The sequence below is a fragment of the Mesoplodon densirostris genome, chromosome 3 (assembly GCF_025265405.1).
Source record: "Mesoplodon densirostris isolate mMesDen1 chromosome 3, mMesDen1 primary haplotype, whole genome shotgun sequence".
NCBI lineage: Eukaryota > Metazoa > Chordata > Mammalia > Artiodactyla > Ziphiidae > Mesoplodon > Mesoplodon densirostris.
The window spans coordinates 120,955,049-120,981,260 of NC_082663.1; the positions used below are offsets into that span (position 1 = coordinate 120,955,049).

The 26,212-nt window shown below is 53.3% G+C and overlaps 2 protein-coding genes across 15 annotated transcripts in view; both read left to right on the forward strand.

Moving 5' to 3' along the window:
* LOC132486400 (protocadherin gamma-C3) overlaps positions 1–22,737 on the forward strand; it is a 185,607-nt gene extending 162,870 nt beyond the window's left edge. For 13 of the 14 annotated variants that reach the window (XM_060093500.1, XM_060093496.1, XM_060093502.1 and 10 more), the window contains 3 exons: positions 9,542–9,600; positions 17,204–17,292; positions 22,249–22,737. In XM_060093500.1, coding sequence (XP_059949483.1) covers positions 9,542–9,600; positions 17,204–17,292; positions 22,249–22,475 — 375 coding nt within the window. In that variant the 3' untranslated portion in view covers positions 22,476–22,737. Of the gene's footprint in view, positions 1–4,150; positions 6,611–9,541; positions 9,601–17,203; positions 17,293–22,248 lie in introns of those variants that run through there. The other variant, XM_060093493.1, reaches the window with a different exon arrangement.
* PCDHGC4 (protocadherin gamma subfamily C, 4) lies at positions 34–2,740 on the forward strand. The gene is given in 2 exon segments (XM_060092443.1): positions 34–2,699; positions 2,701–2,740. Coding segments are annotated over 2 exon segments (2,613 nt in total). The 5' UTR covers positions 34–126.
* Positions 22,738–26,212: the final 3,475 nt, after the last annotated feature.

Consider the following 26,212-nt stretch of genomic DNA (forward strand, 5'->3'; position numbering starts at 1 on the left):
CGGCCCAGCCGCGCCAGAGCTGGCGCGGGGAAAGGGAGATAGGTGTCTCCAGCTGCTGTGGCCGTTCGGGGCGGGTCGGCTTCTTCGGCTTCTCAGGACCAGATAGAGAGCTAGTGGGTGGCAGCAATGCTCCGCAAGGTGAGAAACTGGGTAGAAATCTGCCGGGGGACTACCCTTTTGTTCCTTTTTTGCCACCTGGGTTACGTTTGTGGGCAGATCCGATACCCGGTCCCAGAGGAGTCACAGGAAGGGACTTTTGTAGGGAATGTCGCCCAAGATTTCCTGCTGGATACAGAGAGCTTAGCAGCTCGCAGGCTGCAGGTCGCTGGAGAGGTGAACCAAAGACACTTCCGTGTGGATTTGGACAGCGGTGCTCTGCTCATCAAGAATCCAATCGATCGAGAGGCACTGTGTGGGCTCAGTGCCAGCTGCATCGTGCCCCTGGAGTTTGTAACAGAAGGGCCTTTGGAAATGTACCGAGCAGAGGTAGAAATCGTGGATGTGAATGATCACGCCCCCCGATTTCCTCGGCAGCAGCTGGATTTGGAAATTGGGGAAGCAGCTCCTCCAGGACAGCGTTTCCCCTTGGAAAAGGCTCAGGATGCAGATGTGGGAAGCAACTCCATCAGCAGCTATAGACTAAGCTCCAATGAACACTTTGCACTGGATGTCAAGAAGCGCAGCGACGGCAGCCTGGTCCCAGAGCTGCTCCTGGAGAAGCCTTTGGATCGGGAAAAGCAATCAGACTACCGCCTAGTGCTGACTGCTGTGGATGGAGGGAACCCCCCGAGATCTGGCACAGCAGAGCTCCGGGTGTCAGTGCTGGACGTGAATGACAACGCCCCAGCCTTCCAGCAATCCAGCTACAGGATTAGCGTTTTGGAGAGCGCGCCAGCAGGCATGCTGCTCATCCAGCTCAATGCCTCTGACCCAGACCTGGGTCCCAGCGGTAACGTCACCTTTTCTTTCAGTGGTCACACCCCTGATCGTGTGAGAAATCTCTTTAGCCTGCACCCCACTAATGGAAAGCTTACTCTTCAGGGGCCCCTAGACTTTGAGAGTGAGAATTACTATGAATTTGATGTTCGGGCTCGAGATGGGGGTTCTCCAGCCATGGAGCAACATTGCAGCCTTCGGGTGGATCTCCTGGATGTAAATGACAATGCCCCCCACATCACAGTGACCTCAGAGCTTGGGACTCTCCCTGAGAGCGCAGAACCTGGCACTGTGGTGGCGCTCATCAGTGTGCAGGACCCCGACTCAGGTTCAAATGGAGATGTGAGCCTCCGTATTCCAGACCATTTGCCCTTTGCCCTCAAGTCCGCCTTCAGGAACCAGTTCTCCCTGGTGACTGCTGGGCCCTTGGACCGAGAGGCCAAATCCAGCTATGATATCATGGTCACTGCTTCTGATGCTGGGAGCCCTCCTCTGAGTACCCACAGGACCATTTTCCTCAATATTTCAGATGTGAATGATAACCCACCCTCTTTCTTTCAGAGGTCACATGAAGTATTTGTTCCAGAGAACAATCGCCCAGGGGACCTGCTTTGCTCCCTTGCAGCCTCTGATCCAGACTCTGGCTTGAATGCACTTATCTCCTACTCTCTCTTAGAGCCCAGAAATCGAGATGTGTCAGCTTCCTCCTTCATCTCTCTGAACCCCCAGACAGGAGCTGTTCATGCTACTCGATCCTTTGACTATGAGCAAACACAGACACTGCAATTTGAGGTGCAGGCCCGGGATCGGGGCAACCCACCCCTTAGTAGCACCGTGACAGTTCGTCTATTTGTACTGGACCTCAATGACAATGCACCAGCTGTGCTCCGCCCTAGAGCCCGACCTGGTTCCTTATGTCCACAAGCACTGCCTCCAGCAGTTGGTGCTGGACACCTAGTTACAAAGGTGACTGCTGTGGACTTGGATTCAGGTTACAATGCTTGGGTTTCATATCAGCTCTTGGAGGCCCCAGATCCCAGCCTGTTTGCAGTCTCCCGCTATGCTGGGGAGGTGCGGACGGCCGTTCCCATCCCAGCTGATCTCCCGCCGCAGAAGCTGGTCATTGTGGTAAAGGATAGTGGTAGTCCACCACTCTCTACCTCCGTTACTCTCCTGGTGTCCTTGGAAGAAGACACTCATCCAGTTGTCCCTGATCTTCGAGAATCTTCAGCTCCAAGGGAAGGAGAATCCCACTTGACCCTGTACTTGGCTGTATCTCTAGTGGCAATTTGCTTTGTCTCCTTTGGCTCATTCGTGGCACTAATCTCGAAGTGCCTGCGTGGGGCTGCCTGTGGAGTGACCTGCTTTCCTGCTGGCACCTGTGCCTGTCTCACCCGATCTCGAAGGAGAGAGGGGCTTCCTCCTTCCAATGGGATCCTCCGAATCCAGCTAGGGTCAGATGATCCTATCAAGTTTGTTGATGTGGGTGGCCACTCTCATGGCTGTACACCCTTGGCTTCTGCACCCACTCGGAGCGATAGCTTCATGATGGTGAAGTCACCCAGTGCACCTATGGCAGGGGAACCTGTTCGCCCAAGTTGCCCACCCTCTGATCTTCTCTATGGGCTAGAGGTGAGACCTTTGCAGGCTCAGCCAATGCTTGAGGGTTATTCTGAGGCAGGCATGTGGCTGGGCCATGTCCCAGAGAGTACTGGTCTCTCTGTAAGAGCCTGTAGTGATGTCACCACTTCTGTGAGTGGTAACTGTGGTAGATGCTATGCTTTAGAAGTGTTTTGTGACTTAACCAGGGAGTTTTCACGGATTAGTACTTGAGGTGGGTTATGCCCTTATCTGAGAGTAAGAATTGAAAGTAAGTGATCAAGAGCCAGGGTATTGTGGAAACACACTACTGGAATGTGGATCATATGGAAGGCTCTTGTGCACAAGGTGTGCCTAAACCCATGTGGCTGCTTTCTCTACTCTTCCTGAATGAGGGGGCCAGGGTCTGGAACACCTTAACTCTAGGTTAAGGGGAGCTAATGTCTTTGCCCCACAGTATCATCTACTCCCTAATCTGCGGCGAAAGGGACTCTCTGCTTGAAACATAGCAGAGAGCAAAAAGAAGAAAGAGCCAAGGGAGTAGAGAGGCATCAAGGTGGAAGCAGGGATCTTTTTGTCCAGGTCTTCAGGACTCCCAGTCAAGTCCCCACTGGGATTTGAGCTCGATTCAGTAGATTGGGGCAGGGAAACATTACCTCTTTGGGAGGAAAAGGCAATAAGTGAAATCACTAAATATCAAAACCTGTTTTACTGCTGAGGAATTCATAGAGACAGCCACTATGGGAGTCTTTAAGTAGTTTCTTCTGAACTGATGAAACCATAAAGCCTAGAGGCCATGCGTAGACTCTAGTCACCTTCCTTGGGTGACCTGGATCAATCCTAGAAATGTTCCCCCTACCACAAGCTGTGATGCCCATTCCATAGCTAAAGTCTGGGATCTCAGAAAAAATGAATCCTTATAGCCATCAGCTGACACTGAGATTCCTCAAAGTACTGCTGGAGAGTCCGAGCAAGACTCTAAAGGGTCCTAACACATCTTTTCTCTCACCTTGGCAGTGTTTGGTAGGATGGGGTAGGGAGGGGATAACACATGGGCTTTGCCTCCCTGAGAAGGACAAAATTTTGTTGGTTCAAGTAAAGTAGTGGGAGCTTCTGAAGTCATGCAGGAAGTTGCTGGGACAGAACACTGAGAAGTTTTGTACCACTTTGTCTTCCCTGTTGAGCACCATCTGAGGTGCCAAGGGGGCTGAATCAACCTGCAGCATGAAATGAGTGGGGAGGTAGGAGGCTTCTGTGACACAGATTTGCAGCGCCTGTTCCTAAGGTTTCCAGGACTGAGGAGACTTGATAATTGGTTGGGAGCACAGACTTTTGGGCCAATCAGACTCAGAGCCAAGGTGGGGGATCTGCTCTTCCTGCCCGCCTCTCCTCCCCCAGCTCCCCAGCTCCACTCAGATTCGATTCCCCCCCCCCCCCAACCCACCCCCGCCATTTGGTGACTAAGAAGAACTGCTGCAGGCAGGCAAACCTCGGAGCAGTTTTTTAAGAGGCTGGAAGGAGACATAAGAGATTTCAGCTGCTACATTCCAAGCCCTGGGTCTGCATTCGAGACAGGACAGCACAGAGTCTGTGTCCAGGAAGGGACTTCTGGGTCATGGGGCCCAAGACACCCCCGCAGCTCGCTGGGAAATGGCAAGTGCTGTGCATGTTGTCCTTGTGCTCCTGGGGCTGGGTGTCTGGGCAGCTTCGTTACTCAGTGGTGGAGGAGTCTGAGCCAGGGACGCTGGTGGGGAACGTTGCTCAGGATCTAGGCTTAAAGCTGACAGATCTGTTGAGCCGCCGGCTGCGGTTGGGCTCTGAGGAGAGTGGGCATTATTTTTCCCTGAGCTTGATGAGTGGTGCTCTGGCAGTGAATCAGAAAATTGACCGAGAGAGCCTGTGTGGAGCCAGCACCAGCTGCCTGCTGCCACTACAGGTGGTGACCGAACACCCGCTGGAACTAATCCGTGTAGAGGTAGAAATCCTGGATCTCAATGACAACTCTCCTAGCTTTGCCACCCCTGAGCGAGTGATACGCATCTCAGAATCAGCTGCACTTGGGGCACTGTTCCCACTGGATAGTGCCCAGGATCCAGACGTGGGTGCCAATACCGTGAGCTTCTATACTCTGAGCCCCAGTAGCCACTTCTCTCTGAATGTGAAGACCCTAAAAGATGGGAAGCTGTTCCCAGAGCTGGTGCTAGAGCAGCAGCTGGACCGTGAAGCCCAGGCAAGACATCAGCTGGTGCTCACTGCTGTGGATGGGGGTATCCCACCCCGCTCAGGGACCACCCTTATCTCCATCACTGTGCTGGACATCAATGATAATGCTCCAACCTTCCAGTCCTCAGTTCTACGTGTGGGACTCCCAGAGAATGCACCCGTGGGTACAGTGCTGCTCCTCCTCAATGCCACTGATCCAGATGAAGGCACCAATGGCCAACTAGACTATTCTTTTGGAGACCATACATCTGAGGCGGTGCGGAATCTCTTTGGCCTAGACCCTAGCAGTGGGGCAATCCATGTGTTGGGTCCCATAGACTTTGAGGAATCAAGTTTCTATGAAATTCATGCAAGAGCCCGTGACCAAGGACAGCCAGCCATGGAAGGCCACTGTGTGATTCAAGTGGATGTGGGGGATGCAAATGACAACGCCCCAGAGGTACTATTGGCCTCTTTGGTCAACCCTGTCCCGGAGAGCACACCAGTGGGCATAGTAGTGGGATTATTTAATGTGCGGGACCGAGACTCAGGGAGAAATGGTGAAGTGAGCCTTGATATCTCTTCCGGCCTGCCATTTCAGATTAAGCCTTCTGAGAACCACTACTCACTGCTAACCAGCCAGCCTTTGGACCGTGAGGCCACATCCCACTATATCATTGAGCTGCTGGCCCGCGATGCGGGCTCACCTCCCTTGCACGCCCATCTCACCGTCAGGCTCAACATTTCAGATGTAAACGACAATGCACCCTACTTCACCCAGCAGCTCTACACTGCTTACATCCCAGAAAACCGGCCTCCAGGCTCTCTTCTCTGCACCGTGGCTGCCTCTGATCCAGACACTGGGGATAATGCTCGCCTCACCTACTCCATTGTAGGGAATCAGATTCAGGGAGCCCCAGCCTCCTCCTTTGTGTATGTCAACCCTGAAGATGGGCGGGTCTTTGCCCAGCGTACTTTCGACTACGAATTGCTGCAGATGCTGCAGATTGTGGTGGGCGTTCGAGACTCTGGCTCTCCCCCATTGCATGCCAACACAACTCTCCATGTGTTTGTCCTGGACCAGAATGATAATGCCCCAGCCGTGCTGCACCCCAGACCAGGCCGGGATCTCTCAGTCCCCCAGCGTCTCCCTCGCTCTGCCCCTCCTGGCTCCTTCGTCACCAAGGTGACAGCCGTAGATGCTGATGCAGGCCACAATGCCTGGCTCTCCTATTCACTGTTGCCACAGTCCACAGCCCCAGGACTGTTCCTGGTGTCTGCACACACTGGTGAGGTGCGAACAGCCCGGGCCTTACTGGAGGATGACCCTGACACCCAGCAGGTGGTGGTCCTGGTGAGGGACAATGGTGACCCTTCACTCTCCTCTACAGCCACAGTGCTTTTGATTCTGGAGGATAAGGACCCTGAGGAAATGCCCAAATCCAGCGACTTCCTCACACACCCTCCTGAGCATTCAGACCTTACGCTTTATCTCATTGTGGCTCTTGTGGCCGTCAGTCTCTTATCCTTAGTCACCTTCACCTTTCTGTCAGCTAAGTGCCTTCGGGGGCACGCAGACGGGGATAGGGGTGGGGGTGAGTGCTGTGGGCGCCAGGACTCGCCCTCCCGGGAGTTCTATAAGCAGTCCGGCCCCAACCTACAGGTGAGCTCAGACGGCACACTCAAGTACATGGAGGTGACGCTGCGGCCCACAGACTCGCACAGCCATTGCTACAGGACGTGCTTTTCACCAGCCTCGGACGGCAGTGACTTCACTTTTCTAAGGCCCCTCAGCGTCCAGCAGCCCTCAGCTCTGGCACAGGAGCCTGACACCTTCCGGTCCCGCTCTAACACGCTGCGGGAGCGGAGCCAGGTGAGGGGCTCGGCGCGACCCCTGGGGGCGGCAGTGGAGAAGCCGCCCAGCCACGTCAGGGACTTTGAACTTGGCATCCGCTCCTCTGGTGCGGGCTCGGACCGAATGTCGGGACTGTTTGGACGGATTGTGTGAAACCAGAGATGTGGCCGAGGCAGGGATGGGGCTCTGAGCCCGGGGAGGTGATGGTGATTGTGGTTGAGGGGGAGAGAGGAAAGGACCGACCCCACATTCAGAAAAGCCTGGGGTCTGGCGATTTCCGCCAGGTCCGGGGTCCGGGTGGAGGCGGTCACAGATCCACGCCTGCAGCCAGCCTCCGAGGCTCCGGTGCGGGCACGCTCCACTGGGCCTGAGGTTTCTTCTTAGGTTTCTGCCCACTCCCTTGACCTGTGACTTCGCTGTTATTCACAACCCTCTTTATTCCTACATCAAACCAAAGCGTCTGTGGACAGAGCAGAAGCGCGCCCGCAGGGCCCGCACGAGCCACGCACCGCGCACGGGCTCGCCACGCCTCACCCGCGCACGCACACGCCCCCTCGCACTTGGCCTTCCACGTACACCGCCTTTTACTGCCAGCCGCTCGCTGCCAGGTGCACTGGCTGTTCCGGCCCGCTCACAGCTTCCCTCCCACCCTGCTGCTCGCCTCAGAGGTACTGACTGAGCGCGCCTAGGTTGTGGCCGTCCCGGCCCCTGATGACTCTGGAGCCTCCTCCCGCCCCCGCCCCCGCCCGGACCTGGACCGGTCGCCTCCTGGCGAGCCAGAGTCGCCCGCAGTGTAGCCACTCTGGGCGCTCTAGGCGCGGGGCGGGCGGGACTCTATGACCCGCGGGCTGGCGGATCACGCCGGGCCCGGGGCTCAGAGAGGCCGGAGGTACCCCCGGCCCAGAATCCTAGCTCGGGTCGCCCAGGCTGCCCAGTAGCCCAAGGGGCGGCGGGGTCCGGCCTGGGACGAGCGAACAGGCCTATAGGACAGGCAGCCTGGGCCCTCTGTGGCACTACCGACCTGTCTTCTGGCGGGAAGTGGGACCCTGGAACACCTGGGCTCTGGACGCTAAGACATAGGCTTTTGGCTCCGTCGTCACCACATGTGCCCAGCGATCTAGGATCAGGGCTTTGGGAGTGACCAAATTATCTGACACTCTGGCAAGTCTTTCTTTCCCTGGTTGTTGGAAAGCCATGGCCTCTGCCAGAAGCCAGCAGGGTGCTTGCATACATGGGGAAACTATAATGGTAAAAAGCACACATTTCTGTAACGTCAGGACCTTTTATTCAAAATATATCCGTACCCCATCCTGCCCCTCGAATCAGAATTATAGTTTGGAACAACACCCCCATGTGATTCTGATAGCTAATGGAGAGAGCCTTACTACAACTTCCTCTTAGAGAGCCACAACGCCTCCTTTGCTCTTCCCCACACTTGTTGGGTAGGTACTAGAATTCTCCCTCTTATAACTGAGTTTCACAGAGCTCAAGTGACTTGCTCAAGTTCACAGGGTAAGTGGTCGAAAAAGATCTCATTTAGGTCTGTCTTAACTCCAGAATTTGTGCTTTCAATCACTTGGTACTTGTAAAACTGGAGAACAGGAGGGATGGTTTGTGTCTGCTGGGATGAGGCAAAGGGGGGCATTCTTTCCCTTTTAGAGCCTAACACGTGAAGAAAAGTCTACTGGGGCTCCTGATTCCTGAGCAGCCCTAATTGAACAAACTTGGACCCGCTGTCCTTATGTAGGTTGTGAGTTGGCCTAGTTCCTGTCCTCCAGTCTGTCATGGTTCCTGCATCTCCATGTAGATTCTGCTGTGTCTAAGAATATAGTAACTGAGAGCTGGATATCCCTATGCCCTTCCCCATGGCAGCTCCAGAATGGTGCTTGTAACTCCTATGGTACCTGGGATGCTAAGTTTCTGGGTTCTGTGTACATCACTGCCACCTGTGAGACTTAGAGTGAGTCATTTGGCAGCCTTGGGTCTTCCTTCTCCCCAGTGTAATCGGAGGTGCTCACACCTCCCTCTCTGCTCCTGGGAGTGAGTGTGAGAATTAATTACCAGAGCACCCCAGAATGGAGAGGAAATGCCTCTAGGAGTGCTCCATGAGAGTGTGTGATGGGATAATACACCCTCTGGAAAGGCTGGGAGTGTCTTGGAAGTGAAGTGGCTGGCTAGAGTCCCAAACCTTCATCCAGGTGGGAGAGGGCTACAGATCTGCCCCTTGGGAGCCCTGGAGATTGAGTTGGCTCTCCTTGGAGCCTGTGGGAGCTTGATCTCTGCCGGGCTCCATCCCAGCAGTTCTCTCTGTCCCAGACAGAGCTGCCTTGTTCTCTCCTCCTTAGTCAAAGCCATTGTCTGGCACAGAGTTCTGGGGGTGGGAGGTGTCCTGGGGCTTGGATGCCCTGGCATCCAAAGGCCCAGTCTGGCATAACTCCTAAATTAATAATGTATTTAGCTGTGGGAAGGGATCCTTGAGAGCCAAGGGTCTGAAGGAGGTGTCCTTCTGAATGTGTAAAGGCACAACCTGGCATGAAAAGGGTTACCCAGAGCAGCAGCCATCTTGCCGCAGAGGATGCTTTGTTCCCCGCTGAGGAGCTGAATGAAATTCTTTCTAGGGCTGGTGGAATTCTCATGTAAAAACCTCCTTTGCGACTTTTGGGGGCCTTCTCTGCACCCCTCCCCCCGGTTTCACAGAAGATGCTTTCAGCCCTTGAATCTCTGCTCAGAAGTTCTGAGTCTGGGGACAGGGAGGAAGGGGGGCCGGTTCCTTAGGAAAGGAATCTGGGTTTGCTCACTGTGGTCAGATAACTGTGATTTTATCTCTTTGTCTCTGTTACCTCAGACCTCTGAGACCTGAGGTGTATTTTGTCTTTGAAAATGAGCCTACCTCGCCCTCATCTTACCCCATTTGGGTACTCAGCCCCTTTCCCTCTGTTTTCTCCACAGCAAGCCCCGCCCAACACGGACTGGCGTTTCTCCCAGGCCCAGAGACCCGGCACTAGCGGGTAGGTGACTGCCTCTCCAGCCCACCCTCTCCTCTGCGACATTTTTCTCAGTGATGACGTGGGAGGAGATGGGGGGGAGGGCTCAGCATTTGCTACAAATGGCTTCCTCCCTCAGTTCCAGATTTCAGGAAGGTTTTGGTATGTTGGGGGCTGGTACACAAACCCCAGAAGGAAGAGACTCCTACTCTGGCTATTTTGGAAACGCAATTCACACACTCATCCCTTCCCTTCGCCCCACCACACAAACCTTTTCCTGTATCCTGGGGACTCCGTGGGAGCAAAGGATGGTCTCAAGGTGGTCTCTGGGTGGAGAGGAAGGTTTTTATACCTATCCACCGGCTCCATCCCCCTGCTCCAGATTTGGCTGGCCTCCCGTCCTGACTGGGGTTCAGGCAGAGGAATCTGGGCCAGGAGGAGGAGGGGAGGAGCTGTCAGCAGCCAGAGCCTCCTCCAGAGCCGGCAGGAAAGAGCCGAGGCTGAGGGGAGGGAGGTCAGGCAGCTGGAGGTGGGGCTGGGGACAGAGAGCCTGCAGCCTTCTCTGCCTGCAGGCCCTTTGTCTCTGACACTCTCTCACCGTCCTAGGCTCAGTCTCTAGGTTAGTTTGCAGTCTCTGCCTCTCCCTCTCTTTCTCGTCTCGATCTCAGTTTCTGTCTTTACTGCTGTATCTTGGTCCCTACCGTGTGTGTCTCCTTGCACTGATCTGTGCCTCTTGCTGCGCCTGCTATGGCTAGGTGCTCAATAAATGTGGACTCAATGAATAAACGTGACTCTACCTTAGTCTCAGTCTCTGTTTCTCCTTTTCCCTCTGTCTCTGCTTCCCCGTCTCTGTCCTTGACCTCTCTTCTGTCTCTCCTTCTTTCATCATTTCCTAGTGTCCTGATGTTCTTCTGTCTCCAGTCTCTTTCTCTCCCTCTGTTTCTCCTTTCTTCTCTGTTCTCAGCCTCTCTGTGTCTCCTTTGTCTTTGTCTCTGTCTCTCTCTGTATATCTCTCTAAGTCTCTTGTCTGTCTCTTTTTGCCTTAATGGGTCTCTTTCTCTGTTGCTCTTTCTTTATCTCTCGCTCTCTCTCTTTTATCCTGTCTTTTACTCTGTGTCCCTCTCTCTGTCTCTCATTTCCTAAAACATGTGGGCAAGCCAGCACACACATGCCCGCCCCCCAGGCTCTCTCCCTCCCCAGCCCCTCACACACAGAGCCTTTGATCTCTGCTCTCCACCATACACCCTCCCATCCAGGCTGCCCCAGCTGCTCAGATCAATCTGGTATGAATTCCTGCTAAGACAGGAACTCCCTGGGGGCGAGCGGGGGGGGGGGGTGGTGTGGAGGGGAGGAGGACTTAAGCAAAAGACCTGCAGTTGGTCTGAGGGGAGTGGGGTCAGCTCTGGGCCAAGCCTCCCCCTGTTAGAAGTCGGGAGACTGGTGGAGTCCAAGAAGCCCAGGAGACAGAGGGAGGGCAGAGCTTGGGCTGCCTTCCCCACCTTCTCGCTGGTTGGACACTTGCTGCCCACATTTCCCCAGATGCTGAGCCCTCACTGCCACAAGAACCCAGGACACCTTGGTGTACGGTGGAGACTCCAGCTCCTGGGCATGTGAGTCCTGCCTCTGGTATCGAGGTCTCAAGGCAGTTAGTTCCTAGCAGGCCCCTAGAAGGCAGCAAACCAGATGGCTTGGACTGCCCTTGCCCCGCCCTTGACCCCAGCTTTCTCCTTTTCCCTGCAAGTCTTGCAAGCCTTCCCACAGGTTTATCCGTTAGGTCGTTCATGTATTCGTTCATGTATTTATTCATTCAACAAATATTTATTGAGCATATACTATGAGCCAGGCCCTGTGCTAAACATTGGCCTGTAAGAGTGAACAAGCAGACACGATCCTTGTACTCATAGGCTGCCATGCTAGCAGGGAAGACAGAAAATTGACAACAAATCACGCTAAAAAAATTTCTAGTTACAAATCATAGCAAGTTCTGGGAGGAGGGTCATGTGAGTGTAATGGGGGAGGGGGATAGAGAAGACCTCCAGGAGGAAGTGCCATTTGAGCTGAGGTGATGAGAAGTACAGGGCAATTCATGTTCCCTTTACCCAACGCCACCCCAGGCCATATACTGGCCCTGAAGCAGAATTCATTGCTGAACTTGAGAGCCCCACCAATTGACTCTTTTTTTAAAAATAATTTTTATTGGGGTATAGTTGATTTACAATATTGTGTTAGTTTCAGGTGCACAGCAAAGTGAATCAGTTACCCATATTCACATATCCATTCTTTTTTAGATTCTTTTCCCATATAGGTCATTACAGAGTATTGGGTAGAGTTCCCTGTGCTATACAAGTAGGTCCTTATTAGCCGTTTGACTCTTACGTGCCTTCTGGATTGGCCGCCTTACCCCTGCCTCAAGTCCCTTTTCATCAAATGAGAGACTTGGTGGCCTAAAGTACATGAGGGAGCTCTTGGGGAGATGGAGGAGAAGGTGCAGGGCTCTCCCTTCCTTAGTTAACTTGAGGGGGATGGAACAAGCATTTATGATTCAGCTGCACAGGGGCCCAGATGAAGTCAAATGTTAGGGGCCCAGTCCAGCAACTATAACTTCCCCCTTTCATTCATTCAATAAATAGTTAATAAGCACCTACCGTAGGACAGGTAGTATTCTAGGTGTAGGAGATAGACATAACCTCTGCCTTAGGGAGTTTACAGTGTGTTGAGGGAGACAGATATTAACCAAATAATGACTCAAAAAAAAATTGTAGGGCTTCCCTGGTGGTGCAGTGGTTGAGAGTCCGCCTGCCGATGCAGGGGACACGGGTTTGTGCCCCGGTCCGGGAAGATCCCACATGCCACGGAACAGCTGGGCCCATGAGCCATGGCCGCTGAGCCTGCACATCTGGAGCCTGTGCTCTGCAACGGGAGAGGCCACAACAGCGAGAGGCCCGTGTACCGCAAAAAAAAATAATAATAATAATTGTAAGATTACAGCTACCCTAAGTGCTGTGAAGAGCAGTTCCTGGTGGTGAGAGTATAAAATAGGGATTTGACCTGGTTGGGGAGCAGGAGGACATCCAGGAGGAAATGAGGTTGTGGGTTAACCAGCTGAAGGAAACAGGGAAGAGCATTCCAGGTGGAGGGAAGAGCATTTGCAAAGGCCCTGTGGTGAGGCCTCTCAGGCTCAGCAGAATGATGCAGGTTTTCTTTACTGCCATTCTGATGAGTCAATGGGGGTGAGAAGATGAAGAGGGGAGATTTCTCTTATTCAGTCTAACCCTGGTTCTGGCTCCCCACTGCTTCTCTGGCCTATCTTGGCTACTGGGACACCAGGTTCAGAGCAGGGCTAGCGTCGAGTTCTTCAGTAAACCTGGTTCAAGTTCAAGCCAGCGCCCTGTCCCATTGCCTAGACAAAAGGAAGTCCCTGCCTGCCAGGTGCTCCTCCTCCCCACCGCTACCCCTGCTCAGGTCCTCCTTTTGGCTTCTGATCCCAACAGCTGTTGTCTCAAGCCCTGAGCCCAGCAAGCCAGTTCTCCTTTCTCAGGCTGTACCCCAGGCCCCGCCCTGCAGCTGTTCCCAGCCTCTGCCCAGAGGAGGGTCTCCATTTGGCTTTCCCTGGTCCCCACACTGTTCTCCTTGGATGGCTCCACACTGCCATTTCCCCTTCCGTTCCACCTCCCCGAGAGACACTATCCCTGCTCTCCCTCAGTTTGGGCAGTCATTCAAACAAATAGCATCTTATTTTTTTCTGCTTATAAAATAATCCATGCTCATTATAGAAACATGAGAAATAGAGAAAACAGTTTAAAAGAAAAAGCATTCATAATTTTACAACCCAGCCTCTGGGACTGCCCCTTACACACACACACACAGAGCACACTAGAATACAAACTTCTTAGGGCAAGAATCATATCACCTCTTAAATCCTAGGGCCTGTCACAGGCACTGGCACATAGTGGGTACAGGTTGTAGTTCTGCCTGTTGCCAGCTGTGTGATTTTTGGGAAAGTCTCTCGACCTCTCTGAGCCCCAGTTTCATCTGCTGGGAAATAGGGATAATAACACTTATCTGTAGGTGGTTCTGAGGCTGAAATAGACAATATGTATATAATTTAGTCAGCCCACTACCCAGAAATAAGAAGCTCTGAGTAAATGGTTCAAAAAGAAGTCTGTCTCTCTACTCATCTCCTGCCCACATGCTTGGCCTCCAGCCTTCAGTCATTTCCCAAGAATCCTTTCCGCCCAGCCCGGCATGGTTCCAGGCCCACCCTTCCACTCACCTTTATTCCCTCAACACCATTACCCACCACCACAGGGTATCCTAACCTGGTGTCTGACCCTGTTGTCTACCCCACAGCCCCAAAGCTCTTCTCCCTGCTGCTCACCCCCCTACCTGCTCTCCCCACTCTTTCCTCATTAGGCCCTTCACCTCGGCCTGAGGCCACCTGCCTCAGCCCTGCGCCCCCAGGCAGGCCCAGAGAGAGCTCAGTCTGCCTGCAAGTAAGGACTCCTGGATTTTCATGGAGACAGAGGTGGCTGAGGCTCCATCACTGGGCTCCCATCCTCCCAGAGGTACCCCCAACCCTCAGTCTTCTCATAGGAGCAACCATGACCTTTAAATACTTAACTCTGATCATGACAACCCCCCTTTTATATACTTTAGTGGTTTACCAGAGCTCTTAGGATGAGACCAAAATCTTTAGTGTACACTCTGCAGCCCCAGGCCCTGACACCACCGTGCCTTATGGCAGCCACACTGGTTTTCTCTTAGTGGTTTGCACTCACCAAGGTCCTCCCAGCCTCAGAGGCTGGGGGCGTATTGCTCCCTCTGCTTGGAAAACTTTCACAACACTACCCTTCTCCTAGTTAACTTAATTTTTCCCCTCAGTTTTTTACTTTGAAATGCTTCAAACCTCTCAAAGTTGAAAGAATCATATGATGAACATCCAAATACTCTTTTAAACCTAGATTCATCAATCATTAATATTTTGCACATTTACTTTCTCCTCTCTCTCTGTCTCTCAACATGCACACATACACACACACACACACCTCACACATTTTTTTTCTGGACCATTTGAGAGTTGCAGACATCATAACATTTGAAATACTTCAGTATCTCTCTCCTGATAACAATAACATTCTCACACATAACCACAAAAGAATGATCACATTTGAAGAATTTAACATTAATGCAATAATATACAGTCTACTAGCAGATTTTCATAAATGTTCCCCAAATGTCCTTTCAACCTGTATTTTTTTTCTTTTAACTTCAGAATTCAATCAAGGAACACGAATTGCATTTGCTTGCTACCTCTCTTTCATCTCCTTTAATCTAAAACAGCCTCCTTACCTTTTGGAGCATTGTTTTTTTTTAAGACATAGACATGTTTTAAAGAGTCCGGGCCAGTTGTCTTTCAAAATGTCCCACAGTCTGGATTTGCTGATCATTTTCTCATGGTGAGATCAGCTTACAGAGTCTGATAAGAATACGGCGTGGGTGACATTGTACACTTTCTGCTGGGAATCATTTCCTGTCAGTTTGTCCCATTGTCAGTGATGCTCAGTTTGTTCCCTGGGTTAAAGTGGTATCCCCAGATCTCTCTGTTACAAAGATATTTTAAAATATTGGTGATTAATAAGTAATCTGTGGGTGATATTTGAGACTGTGCAGCAACCTTTCGCTGCTTTTAGTATTTTAGTATTCACTGATGATCCTTGCCTGAATCGGTTTTTACATCAGCAGTTATACAGTGTTGATTTTCTATCACTCCTACGTTTGTTTTGCTGGCATTCTCCTGCAGATCACCTGGATAGCCTCTTCAGATTTAAATACCCTATCTTTTCCTTGAGGAAGCCTGGACTGACTGGCTCCCTAACCCCAACTAGGCAGAGCTCTCCTGCACCCCTGCTCTTTGCCTCCATGGCACTTGCTTGTCACAATTACAATTCAATTATTTTGTAATTACTTAATATCAGCCTCTCAATGGAGATCGAGCATCGTGAAGTCAGACTCTTTCAGTCATGTTCACAGCTACAAACCCAGCACCTAGTCCTGTGTCTGGCACACAGTACTTGTTCAATAAATATTGATTGAATAAATGAACCCAGAATCCCAGCTCTTCCCATTCTGTGGAGGGAGAAATGACATTCCTGCTTTCTCCTCCAACCCTAACTCTACATTTGCTGTGACACCGTAGAGGGCACCACACAGCAGCTGGTCTGAGCCTTAGACTGAGTCCACCTGCCCGGGGATGGGAATTCCAGATCAGGGGAAACCATAAGCAGGGACAGACCTTGGAAAAATTGTAAAGCAGCTCTTGACTGTGCTCAGCCACCGTGACAAAATACACAGACACACACACACACTCTCTCTCTTTCATGCCTTCAAGGCCTTCCCTGCAGCCCCTCCCCTGGTGCCAAACCCTTCTTACCTCATAGTGAGCCTACCTTTCTGGGCAGGGCTTTCCCCATTCATTCAGGCAATAAACATTTACTGAGGAACTTTAGTGTTCCAGATGGTGCAAAGGTCGACTAATAGACGTGTGTGTCAGGCTGCTTCTCCTTCCCCTCAAAAATGGAAATTTGATCCCTGAAAATTTGATCCCTGAAAATTCCCCCCCACCCCAAGCATGGAAATAGTTACTATGGGGAAAATCCAAGTTGGGCTAGCATTCCTTAGAGTTCTTTTACGGGTTAACATTTTTAACAATTAGGAATCACGTCGTGTTTTTCTCAGTGTTTAGAGCATCTAAAGCTCTTAACTAGGTGCTTCAGTAGAAAACGGGCACAGTCCTGGTCCCAGAGCTCAAAGAGCTGGGTCTGGGGGTGGAGCAGACAGGTGGGGACAGTGGCAGTCACAGTGGGACTAGAGCCACCACAGGGCAGACAGTGGGGGTGGGAGCACAGCGGAGGCACTGAACCCAGCCTGGGTGGGCTTAGGGGTCCCCTCTGGCAACATATTCATGTTACCAAGGCAGAGGTAGGGAACTTGCATTCTAGGGAATGGTATCTGCCCAAGATGCGCTGCAAAAGAGAGTCTGAGGAATTAGGGAAAGTGCCTCAGAAAAGGTTTCTGATAGAATGTTTGAGAGCGAGGTGGGGGGTGTTCTTGTGAAATAGGAGGGGCTGGTCCTTGTGTGCCTGTGGATTTTATCCTGAGGGCTCAGCGAGCCACTGAAGTGATCAGACTTGAGTTTTAGAAACCTCTCTCCCTGTCTCTTGGGGCCCCCAACCTCTCCCCCTAGGTTCTCTCTAGGTTCTCACACCTTTGTCAAGTTTGGTGCATTCTCTCCCGTTTCCCACCCTCACTGTCCTCGGGAGAGGGTCTGCTCTCCCTCACTGTGAGCCACTGCTCCCTCAAGGCAGGGCAAGCTTCAGTGCATCCTGTCCTCTCCCTCAAAGGGCCATGGTGTCTGAAACAGTAGAAAGCTGGTTTGGGGGACTGGCAAATGGGGGGGGTGGTCTGGCTTCTGAAGGATTGTATAATCCGCCTCCTACCTTGCTGGAAGGGAGCAGGTCTTGGGCATGGGCTGGGGATAGGCACTGGATGTGGGAGCCCGGGGAGAGGACAGGAGGGGCATGAGCTGGTGGCTTGGGAGACCGTGCTAACCATCCCATTCTCTCCGCAGATCCCAAAATGGCGATGAAACCGGCACCTGGCCCAACAACCAGTTTGACACAGAGATGCTGCAAGCCATGATCTTGGCCTCTGCCAGTGGTAAGTTGTGCCAGCATGTGTGGGGTGGGAGACCTGGGGTTCTGGGGTGCATCCCACAGCACCGTGCCCTGAGACTGGCTTTCCACCTATGTGGTTCCTCTGGACCTTTCAGCCGATCTGAGGCAGCCCATAATTCGAGGATATAAAGCCAGGTTAGGGAATAGCTGAGGGATGGGGGGGGGTTGGTCCTGGGATGCCCAGAGGGGAATGAACAGGGAAAGATCCTTGCAGGAGAAGCAGGGAGTAGTGGTTAAAAGTCTAGCCTTGGAAGGGACAACTGTAGGTCAGGTCCTAGCTCTGCCGCTAACTACCTTTGTGACTTTGATCAGTTTGCTTAATCTCTCTAAACCTCAGTTTCCTCAGCCAAGAAAATGGGGACAGCGACCTCAAAGGATTGTTGTAAGGATTCAGTGAGATGATACCGTAAAGCACATAGTACTGGGCCTGGCACATACATGCCGTCAATCCATGGACATGGGTGTGGATACCCCCAGCAGGGAGCACACACTCTGGACAGGAGTGTCCAGAGCACACACTCTCTTTTTTGGTTGCCCCCACTTGCAGAGCAGGATTTTAGTTTTCCCACAAGGCTAACAAAGAACTTCAGCAATAGAGATTCAGGTGATGGTTTTCATCCCTGAAGAGTAAGAAGAGTCCTGAGCCGGTGGGGACAGAAGGGGGCGGAACAATATCATTAGTACTTAAGAACACAGGCTTTGGAGGCAGGCCAGCCTGGCTTCAAATCCTGGTGCTACCACTAAGCTGTGAGTCATCAGGCAAGTGACTAACCCCTCTGGGCCGCAGTTTCACTGACTACAAAATCCTACGATAATAACAGATCTCATTGTGGCGTCGTGAGGGCAGAATGTAAGGCCTCAGCATAGGATTGGCAGAGAGGAAGGGCATGCTATGCAATGGTGAAAATTGATTAACGATTATCTTTTTTGACCCATGGTGGGATAGAAGGTAGAATTAGAATAACGCCTGCTAAGAAGGGCTAGCTTCTGGAGCAGCCAGTCCTGGGCTTATATGGAAGCCGGCAGTGGCCTTACATAGTGAACCGAGAGCCCGGCTGTCCAGTGTGTCTGGAGGCCTGGTGGGTAGAGAACCAGGTAAAGTCAGAATTGTAACCACTATAGTTGTGCCTGTGTGCTGCCCCAGCACATGCTAGGCAAACTTGATGGGCCACATGTCAGTGGATCCTCTCACCAGCTCTGCAAGGCAGGTCTAATTCCTTCCATTTGACAGATGAGGGAACCAAGAAGTCGCTTGCTCCAAGGCCCCCATTTTGAGCTGCAGACTGGCAATTCTAATCCAGCCTGACTCCTAAGTTCATGCCCTTTGTACACCAGTGACCTTGTCTGCCTTTCCATCCAGCCTCAGTTTCCCTTTTAGCTGAATAAGTTTAGAGGCTGAACTTCTCTTAATGCTGCGTTATTCTCCCAGATTAGGGTTCCAGATAAAATACAGGATGACCTGTTAATTGTAACTTCAGATAAACAACAAGTCATATTTTAGCATAAGTAGGTTCCAAATGTTAGGACCGGGACATACTATACTAAAAAAAAAAATTATATGAAATTCAGATTTAACTGGGCACCCTTTATTTTTATTTGTTAAATCTGGCAAGCCTTCCCCGGATGTCTGTGAGGCCCAGTGGGGCGAGGCCGTGGGTGGTGAAGAGGAAGGGAGAAGGGGCAGGGGGCCAGCCTTCTGGGACAGAGCTGACCCTGGGTTTGGCATGGGAGTGGGAGTGGGAGAGCTGCTGTAGCTCTAGAGAGGCCAGATACTGAGTAGGAAAGAGGCAGTTAGCTGGGTCTGAGGAGATGCCAAGTTGGGTTCTTGAGGGAAGTAAACAGACAGTAAGGTATATTTTAGCTGTTGTGGCTTTGAGCCCTAAGGCCAGGAAGCAGACTTTTTAGCCTAAATCCAGATTTTAAAAACAGAAATGGAGTCAGTATTTATAGCCCCAGACCCTCCCAGAAGGTCCCCGGGTCCCCGCAGTCTGGCTCCCCTGTCAGGGCTCCACCCCTCTGGCCCACACAGGGCCCGAGCCGGGTGTTAGCTGGGGGGATGGACCTTGGGGGTGGAAGTGGCAGGGTCAGGCCCTACTCTCACTTTCACACCGGCTTCCTGGCCCTGGAGCCGGAGAGGTTCCTGGAGTCCAGCCCAGCCAGGCCTGTGGGGCTGCTGAGGAGGAGTAAGCAAGCGTGGGAGCAAGTACACTTGGGAGGCTTTTTAAATAAACCTTTGAGAGGAAGGTGTGCTCTCAAGGAGGCTGCAGCCTGTGGCTCAGCTGGCCCTGGCTGAGTCTCACCAGGCCTCCTGGACTGCTTGGAGTTGCTGCCCTCAGCCCTGGGGTCGGGAGGGCAGGGCGGGAGGAGCTGGGAGGATGGGGCTGGGGTGTGCTTCCGTGAGGAGGGAGGCTGGCAGCGCTCTCACCTCCTCCAGGCCAGAGGATGCCCAGGTTCTTTCTTGCTGCTCTTCAAAATCTGTTTCTCCTTGGACTCAGGGAAGATCATGGTTCCTGCCCAGTGTAGGTCTTGCAGGGTTAGAAGGGGGGGGCATTGGAGACTTGATTCCACAGAAGGTCAGAGCCTTCAATCCAACTGAGGTCGGGGTCAGGCAGGGCCTCGATCAGGGTCACACGGCTGGCTCCTTCGTGGCAGAGCTGACCGGACAGAACTCAAGGGCAGCCCGTTTCTGTGACACTCTGGGTTTCCCCATCTTCCTCCCTCCCGGTCCAGCCCAGCTTCACTGCATCCCGTAGGGCCCAGGCTAACATCAGGTCTGGGCTTCTGGGGAGGAGGTGGTGGGGCTCGCTTTGTCATTTCATCTGCTCGGGTGCCCCTTAGGGTGCTCCTTAGAGATCGTGGGTGCATGTAGGATGTGGGTGGGCCTGGCTTCCAGTTACCCAGTCAAGCCTTTTCCTAGCTTTCTCTTTCTGCCTCCCTTCTCCCTGTTTCTCCCCATTTCTTCCCCTTTCTCTCTCCCTCTCGTCTGTCTCTCTCTCTGGCGCCTCTGACAGTCTCCCCTCTAAATCCCCTAAATCACTCTGGAACCCTGGCTCTTGAAGCCGGATCTGGGCCCCGTCCCCCATTGCTTCCATTTGGGGGGGAGAGGGAGGGAGCAGCGCGGTCGAGGACCCGCTCCCGCCTGGAGTTAATTAGAGAAAACGGAGGAAACTGTGCAATGAAAGGGCTGGGGGAGGGGCGCAGCCGGAGGAAGGAGAGGAGGAAGTGGGCGCTGCTCCCTCCCACCCAACCTACTTCCCCGCCCCCTGAAGGCCCTGGGACTGCGGAGATTTGGGGCTTGAAATAGAGGCTGTGGAAACCTGAGCGCTGGAGTGAGGAGGCGGAAAGGCCGGGGCTCATCTCTCCTCGGCTTTCTCTTATGCCCCTCCCCCTCTGGTGCTGTTCTTTGAAAACATTTCCTGTCTGTTTCTCAACCCCTGGTTGGTGTCCCAGGATTACTCAGCCTCTCCGGCTTTAGTCACCCTCTCTACCCACTCCCAGGGTCTGGAGTGAGGGTGGAGGGAGGCCAGGGTGGGGGGAACCTCTTCTGCTGGATGGGGGCTGGGCTGGGCACTCCTGGGGCTTTAACTCTCCAACTGCGGGAGGACTCCGGCAAAAGGCTTCACGAGCTCTGCCCGAGTCATCAAAACTCCTGGTTTGTTACCCCCTGGGGAGGCAGTGCGGGAGCATGTAGGGTAGAAGCAGTGACACGCCTTATGGTGATGGTGGTGACTGTAGCAGCAGCTGACGTTTAGCGAGCTCTTACCAAGTGCTCCACCGCGTGAAGCACCGTCTCCTTGAATCCTCACAAAAACCCAACGAGGTCGGTACTTCTGTGCTTCTCTCCCTTTAATGTGCATACACATCACCTGGAGATCTTGTTAAGATGCAGGTTCTGAGTCTGTGATTCTCACAAGCGCCCAGGTGACACTGAGCCGGGGTCAGAATTCGCACTTCTCTGGACCCCAGTTTCTTCTTCTGCAGGACGGGAAGTTGGGCTACAGGCTCTCTCTGATGTCACCTACTCTAACATTGTGAGCCTGTGCCTACATTGTACCTAAGACATCTGGTCCTGGGATCATCATCTTCCCAGCCTCTGTCCCCCTGCTGTACTCTCAGAGCAGTGATGAGGCGCAGGCCTCTGGTGGTGGTGGTGGTGACCATACCCTACAGCAAACACTTAAGATGCACTTCGGCCTCACCCCTGCTCTCACCTGTCCTGGCTGGTAGGCCTTGGGCTAGTCTTTTACCTTCTCTGACCCTTGCTTCTCTCATCTGTAAAGCGGGGATAAGAGCACCGTGTCCCTGGAGTGTTGAGTTGAGGTAAAAAGCTGTCGTGCATGTGCAACATCTAGCAAGGTGCTTGGCACACAGTAGGCACTGGTTGCTGTTATGAAATGAATCCCTGGAAAAGCACCTACTCCTAACTCATAAGAGAACGACTCAATGCCCGCTCTGTGCTTGGCACTGGGTGGAACAGGATAGGAACCTGCACGAACCATGGTCTTGGCCCCCCAGGAGTGTGTGGTCTAGTGTGGAGACCAGAGAGGCTGCCTGGAGAAGGGCTAGGGCAAGGACTTGAGAGCAGTGTCTCAGCCCTGAGAGAAATGACAGCTAGCATGTTTGAAGTCACTAGTCTGTGTGCTTTACGTATGTAATCTTGGTTAGCCTTCACGAAAACCGGAAGAGATAGGTACTATTATTATCCCCATTTTGCAGTTCAGGAAACTGAGGAGACATAGGGAGGTTAGGTACACTTGACTAGGATCACAGTTAGTAGGTAGAAGAACTAGGAATGAAACCTAGGCAGTCACTCTAGAGCCTCTTAGCCCTACCCCTTGTGGGTGGGATGGTGTGTCCAGTGCTATAACTGCTTGTGCTATAAGAGAGTAACTGTTGGGGACCCTGAAGTTTAGCCCCTGACCTTCCCTTGTCTCTGCAGAAGCCGCTGATGGGAGCTCCACCCTGGGAGGGGGTGCCGGCACCATGGGCTTGAGTGCCCGCTACGGACCCCAGTTCACCCTGCAGCACGTGCCCGACTACCGCCAGAACGTCTACATCCCCGGCAGCAATGCCACTCTGACCAACGCAGCTGGCAAGCGAGAAGGCAAGGCCCCGGCAGGTGGCAACGGCAACAAGAAGAAGTCGGGCAAGAAGGAGAAGAAGTAATGCGGAGGCCAGGCCTTGGAGCCACAGGGCAGCCTCCCTCCCCAACCAGCCCAGCCTCTCCCTAGCTGTGCCCAGGCCTCGGATTTTCAGGGCTCACCCCCAGGATACTGGTAGGGGCCCAGGCCATGCTCCCCTTGGGAAACAGAAACAAGTGCCCAGTCAACACCCCCCCTCTGCCCCCAGGGGATTGAATATGCAAAGGGAGTTCTGCTGGGAACCCCCATCCAATCAATTGCTGTGCCCATGGGGGTAGTGGGTTAGTGTAGACACCATTTATCACACCCCCTTCAGTTACAGCTGAACTCCTCCATCTTCCAGATTCAATCAGGCCCATCCATCCCCTGCCTCCCTCCTACCCGACCCTCCTCCTCAACAGCTCCTCTTTCTTAAGTTGTTTGGGGGTGTTGAGGTACCTGGTGACCTAAAAAGGCTCATAGTTCTGAAGAGTTGGAAGGGCATCATGAGCTCTTGGCCTCTCCTTCAATTCTCAAACTTCCCCCAAAGCATGGTTTGGTGCCAATCCCTTTCACCACCTTCCAGGAACTGAGACCAAGCTCAAGATTTGGGAGATACGGTCACCATTCCCATGGTACTGATGCTTGCTGGATTTAGGGAGGGCATTTTGCTACCATGCCTCTTCCCAGCACCCTGGGGACCAGTCTTTTGTTTTGGTTTTCATTGTTTGATGTTCCCACTGCATGCTGTGACCTCCCCCTCCCCAAACAAGAGACTTCACTGCATGTTCTAAGACAGTATGGGGTGGTAAGATAAAGAAAGGAAGGGCGTGTGTGTGTGTGTGTGTGTGTGTGTGTGTGTGTGTGTGTGTGTACAAAGCTTGATCCATCAGTTAACAGGGTCTTGCAGGAGGCTCTGTATGCCCCCAGGGTACTGACCAGATCCCCAAATTCCAGTCATAAGCCAAGCACCAGGCTGGACCCTCATCTGTCATATACAGGGCAGCCCAGGCAGCCAGTGGTGGGCCGAGCTACGGGCACCAATGGATTTAAACTGGCATTATGGTCCAAGGAAGCTCAGAGCAGGTTTGGGACCAGGTCCCCTGGAGAGGTCAGAGGGGCCTCTGTGGGTGCTGGGTACTCCAGAGGTGCTGCTGGTGGAAGGATCAGTGTGGCCCCAGCAGGAAGGGAGGGCCAGCTAGACCATTTTTGGTCCCTGGGTTGGGAAGGAAAGGAGCTAGAGCAGGGACCAAGTGGAAAGTGTCAGCCCAGCATCAGGGCTTGCTTCTTCACAGGGCCCCTGCATCCAGCAGCCCCAGTCCTTCACCTCGCCAGGTGCCATTTCTTCTCTGTGAAGGCCACTGCCCAGGCCCCCAGTCCGCTCCCTCGTGGCCAGAGCCTGGTTAAAGTCCCCCAGTGCCTCCTTGAGCATAGACCTTCCTCTGCCCATCCCTTCTGCTCCCCGGCGTCCAGTTCACGCAGCGGGGCTTCGCGAGAACCCCACCCCGGCCCTTGCAGTGGTGTAGAGCCCCCCCCTCTTTCGGCTGGTGTAGAATAGCCAATAGTATAGTGCGGTGTGCTTTTCTGTAATGGCGAGTGGGCCGCGGGCGGCGGGCTCCGCGCAGCCGTCTGTCCCCGAATCTGCCTGCGGCGGCCCGTGCTGTGTTTTGTGCTGTGTCCACGCGCTGCGGCGACCCCCTCCCGCGTCCTGACTCCTCTAAGCGCTTCTCTTTGCATAGTCACGTAGCTCCCCACCCCACCCCCTTCCTGTGTCTCACGCAAGTTTTATACTCTAATATTTATATGGCTTTTTTTCTTTGAAAAAAATTAAAAGATTTCTTCTGAAAGGTTCACCGTTTCTATGTAAGAGATGGGGGCTCCTGGCATGTGTGGATGAAATGACTTGCTCAGAGTTGTATGCTGGAAGACGAGTGGGATCGGAGGCGATTATTGTGTTGCGTGTTGGTTTTGGGTCAGTGCCCGAGCGTCTGTGTATAATTGTTAAATGCGGCAACACCGTCGTGCATATATAATGGTGCGCGTTGACCGTAATGGTGCTTGTGGATCTGTACCCCGTGTGTGTAATCGGCTTGCGGGTCCGCTGTGGGGGAGGGGATTTCTGAGCGCGACGTGGCAGCGTGCGGCCGCGGGTTCCGTTGTCTGTTCGCTGCTGTCTCCAGGCAGAAGAGGAGACCCGGGCGAGGGGGCGGCGCGGGCTGGCAAATAGAGCTGGAGAGGGGCCGTGGTCGTTTCCTGAGTTCCGCCCCTTCCCTGCTAAAATGACCACCCCGAGCGCCCTGCCAGGCTTCGCGGGAGGAGGGTGGACTCTCCTCTGCCAGTCCTCCTCCACACCCCTCACCTCCCCCACCCTCCCTCCCAGGGGGCTTGGAATGCATGTGTGTTGGGGGGAGGCGGGCGGTGTCAAGGGGACAGAAAGGGCAAGACGGACATAAGATTGCCCGCACGCGCAGATGCCCTCCCTCCTTGCTCTCTCCCTCTCTCTGTGCTTTCCATTCACTTCTCGCCTAGCCCGTCTCCCGCCTCCTCCAGCCTCCTGGAAGCAAGGAGGGATTCGAGGTTGCTGCCGCCAAAGCAGCTGCAGGCAACAGAGTGGGAGGAAGGGGCGGAAGGACATAAAGACCGACCCATTGGGGTTTTCAGGAGGGTCGGTGAGGGCAAGGGCATGCCCAACCGCAGGGTTGGGGGTGGCTGTCTCTGGGCGTCCTCTGTACTCTCCCAGAGCCAGTCAAGCGGTCTGCCAGCTTCTGAAGTCTGTTGTCATGGAAACCAAGCCTTCCAACTAGGTAGGTGTCTGGGGGCGGCTTTCTTGCGTGGGAGGAGGGGTGGTGTGCGTGGCTGCTGAGATTGAAGCAGGGTTTTGTTTCCGAGAGCCAGGCTGCAGAGGGTGGGGTGCCGGTTGCCTGGGTTCTATTCCAGGCACGGCAGGAGACTGGCAGAGCGCGTGAGCAGCTGTGGTTGGTTGGTCCCCTAATTGGTATGTGTGCCTATACAGCTCTAAGCCAGAAACGCGTGGCCTCGGGGGTAGGGAAGGAGGAGGCAGGGAACCCACCTCCACATGCCCAGCCATACTGGGGAGGCAGCTGCACGGGCGGCAGGGCTACTGAAGAGGCTTTTCTTTCCAGTGCCAGAGGCTGCCCAAATGGGTTTGTGGTTCCTCTCCAAGCCCTTCCCTGTCTGTTCTGGACCTGGTTTGTAAGATTTCTTTGTGCAGGTCACAATGTGCTCCAACAAGTCTGGCCCAGAGCATCAAGTCACCTGGAGCATGACCTCTGTCTTTTGACCTCTGCTGGGCAGGCTCAGGTTTCCACCCCAGGGTAAGCCCTAGCCTGGAATGTGGTCTGTGGACACCAAAAGTGAGTGTGGGAGGGGAATACGGGAGAATGGCAGTCATAGGTTTCCCTTAGGAAAAGAGGCACAGGTACTGCCAGGAAACTGCAAGTGAAGTCTGGGGTCCTGGGGAGGTGGGGGTCCCAGAACTGAATCCAAGAAAAGGGTTCCAAGCCAAGAGGCAGCAATGTGGAAGGGTAGGGGGCTGAACTGGGGCCCTTCTCCTTTACAGAGGGCAAATGAGGGGACAGAAGCCACTATGTATGAATCAGCTCTAGCCCTGCGCCCAACCGTAGTGTCTGGCACATGAAGGTGCCGGCACCCTTTTGATGATTTTGTCAGGTCAATCGGGCTTGAGGCAGGACAAAAGTGGAGAAGCCTGGATGAGAGAGAAGACAAATAGTTCAGAAATTCACAAGGGAAGCTGTAAGGCAG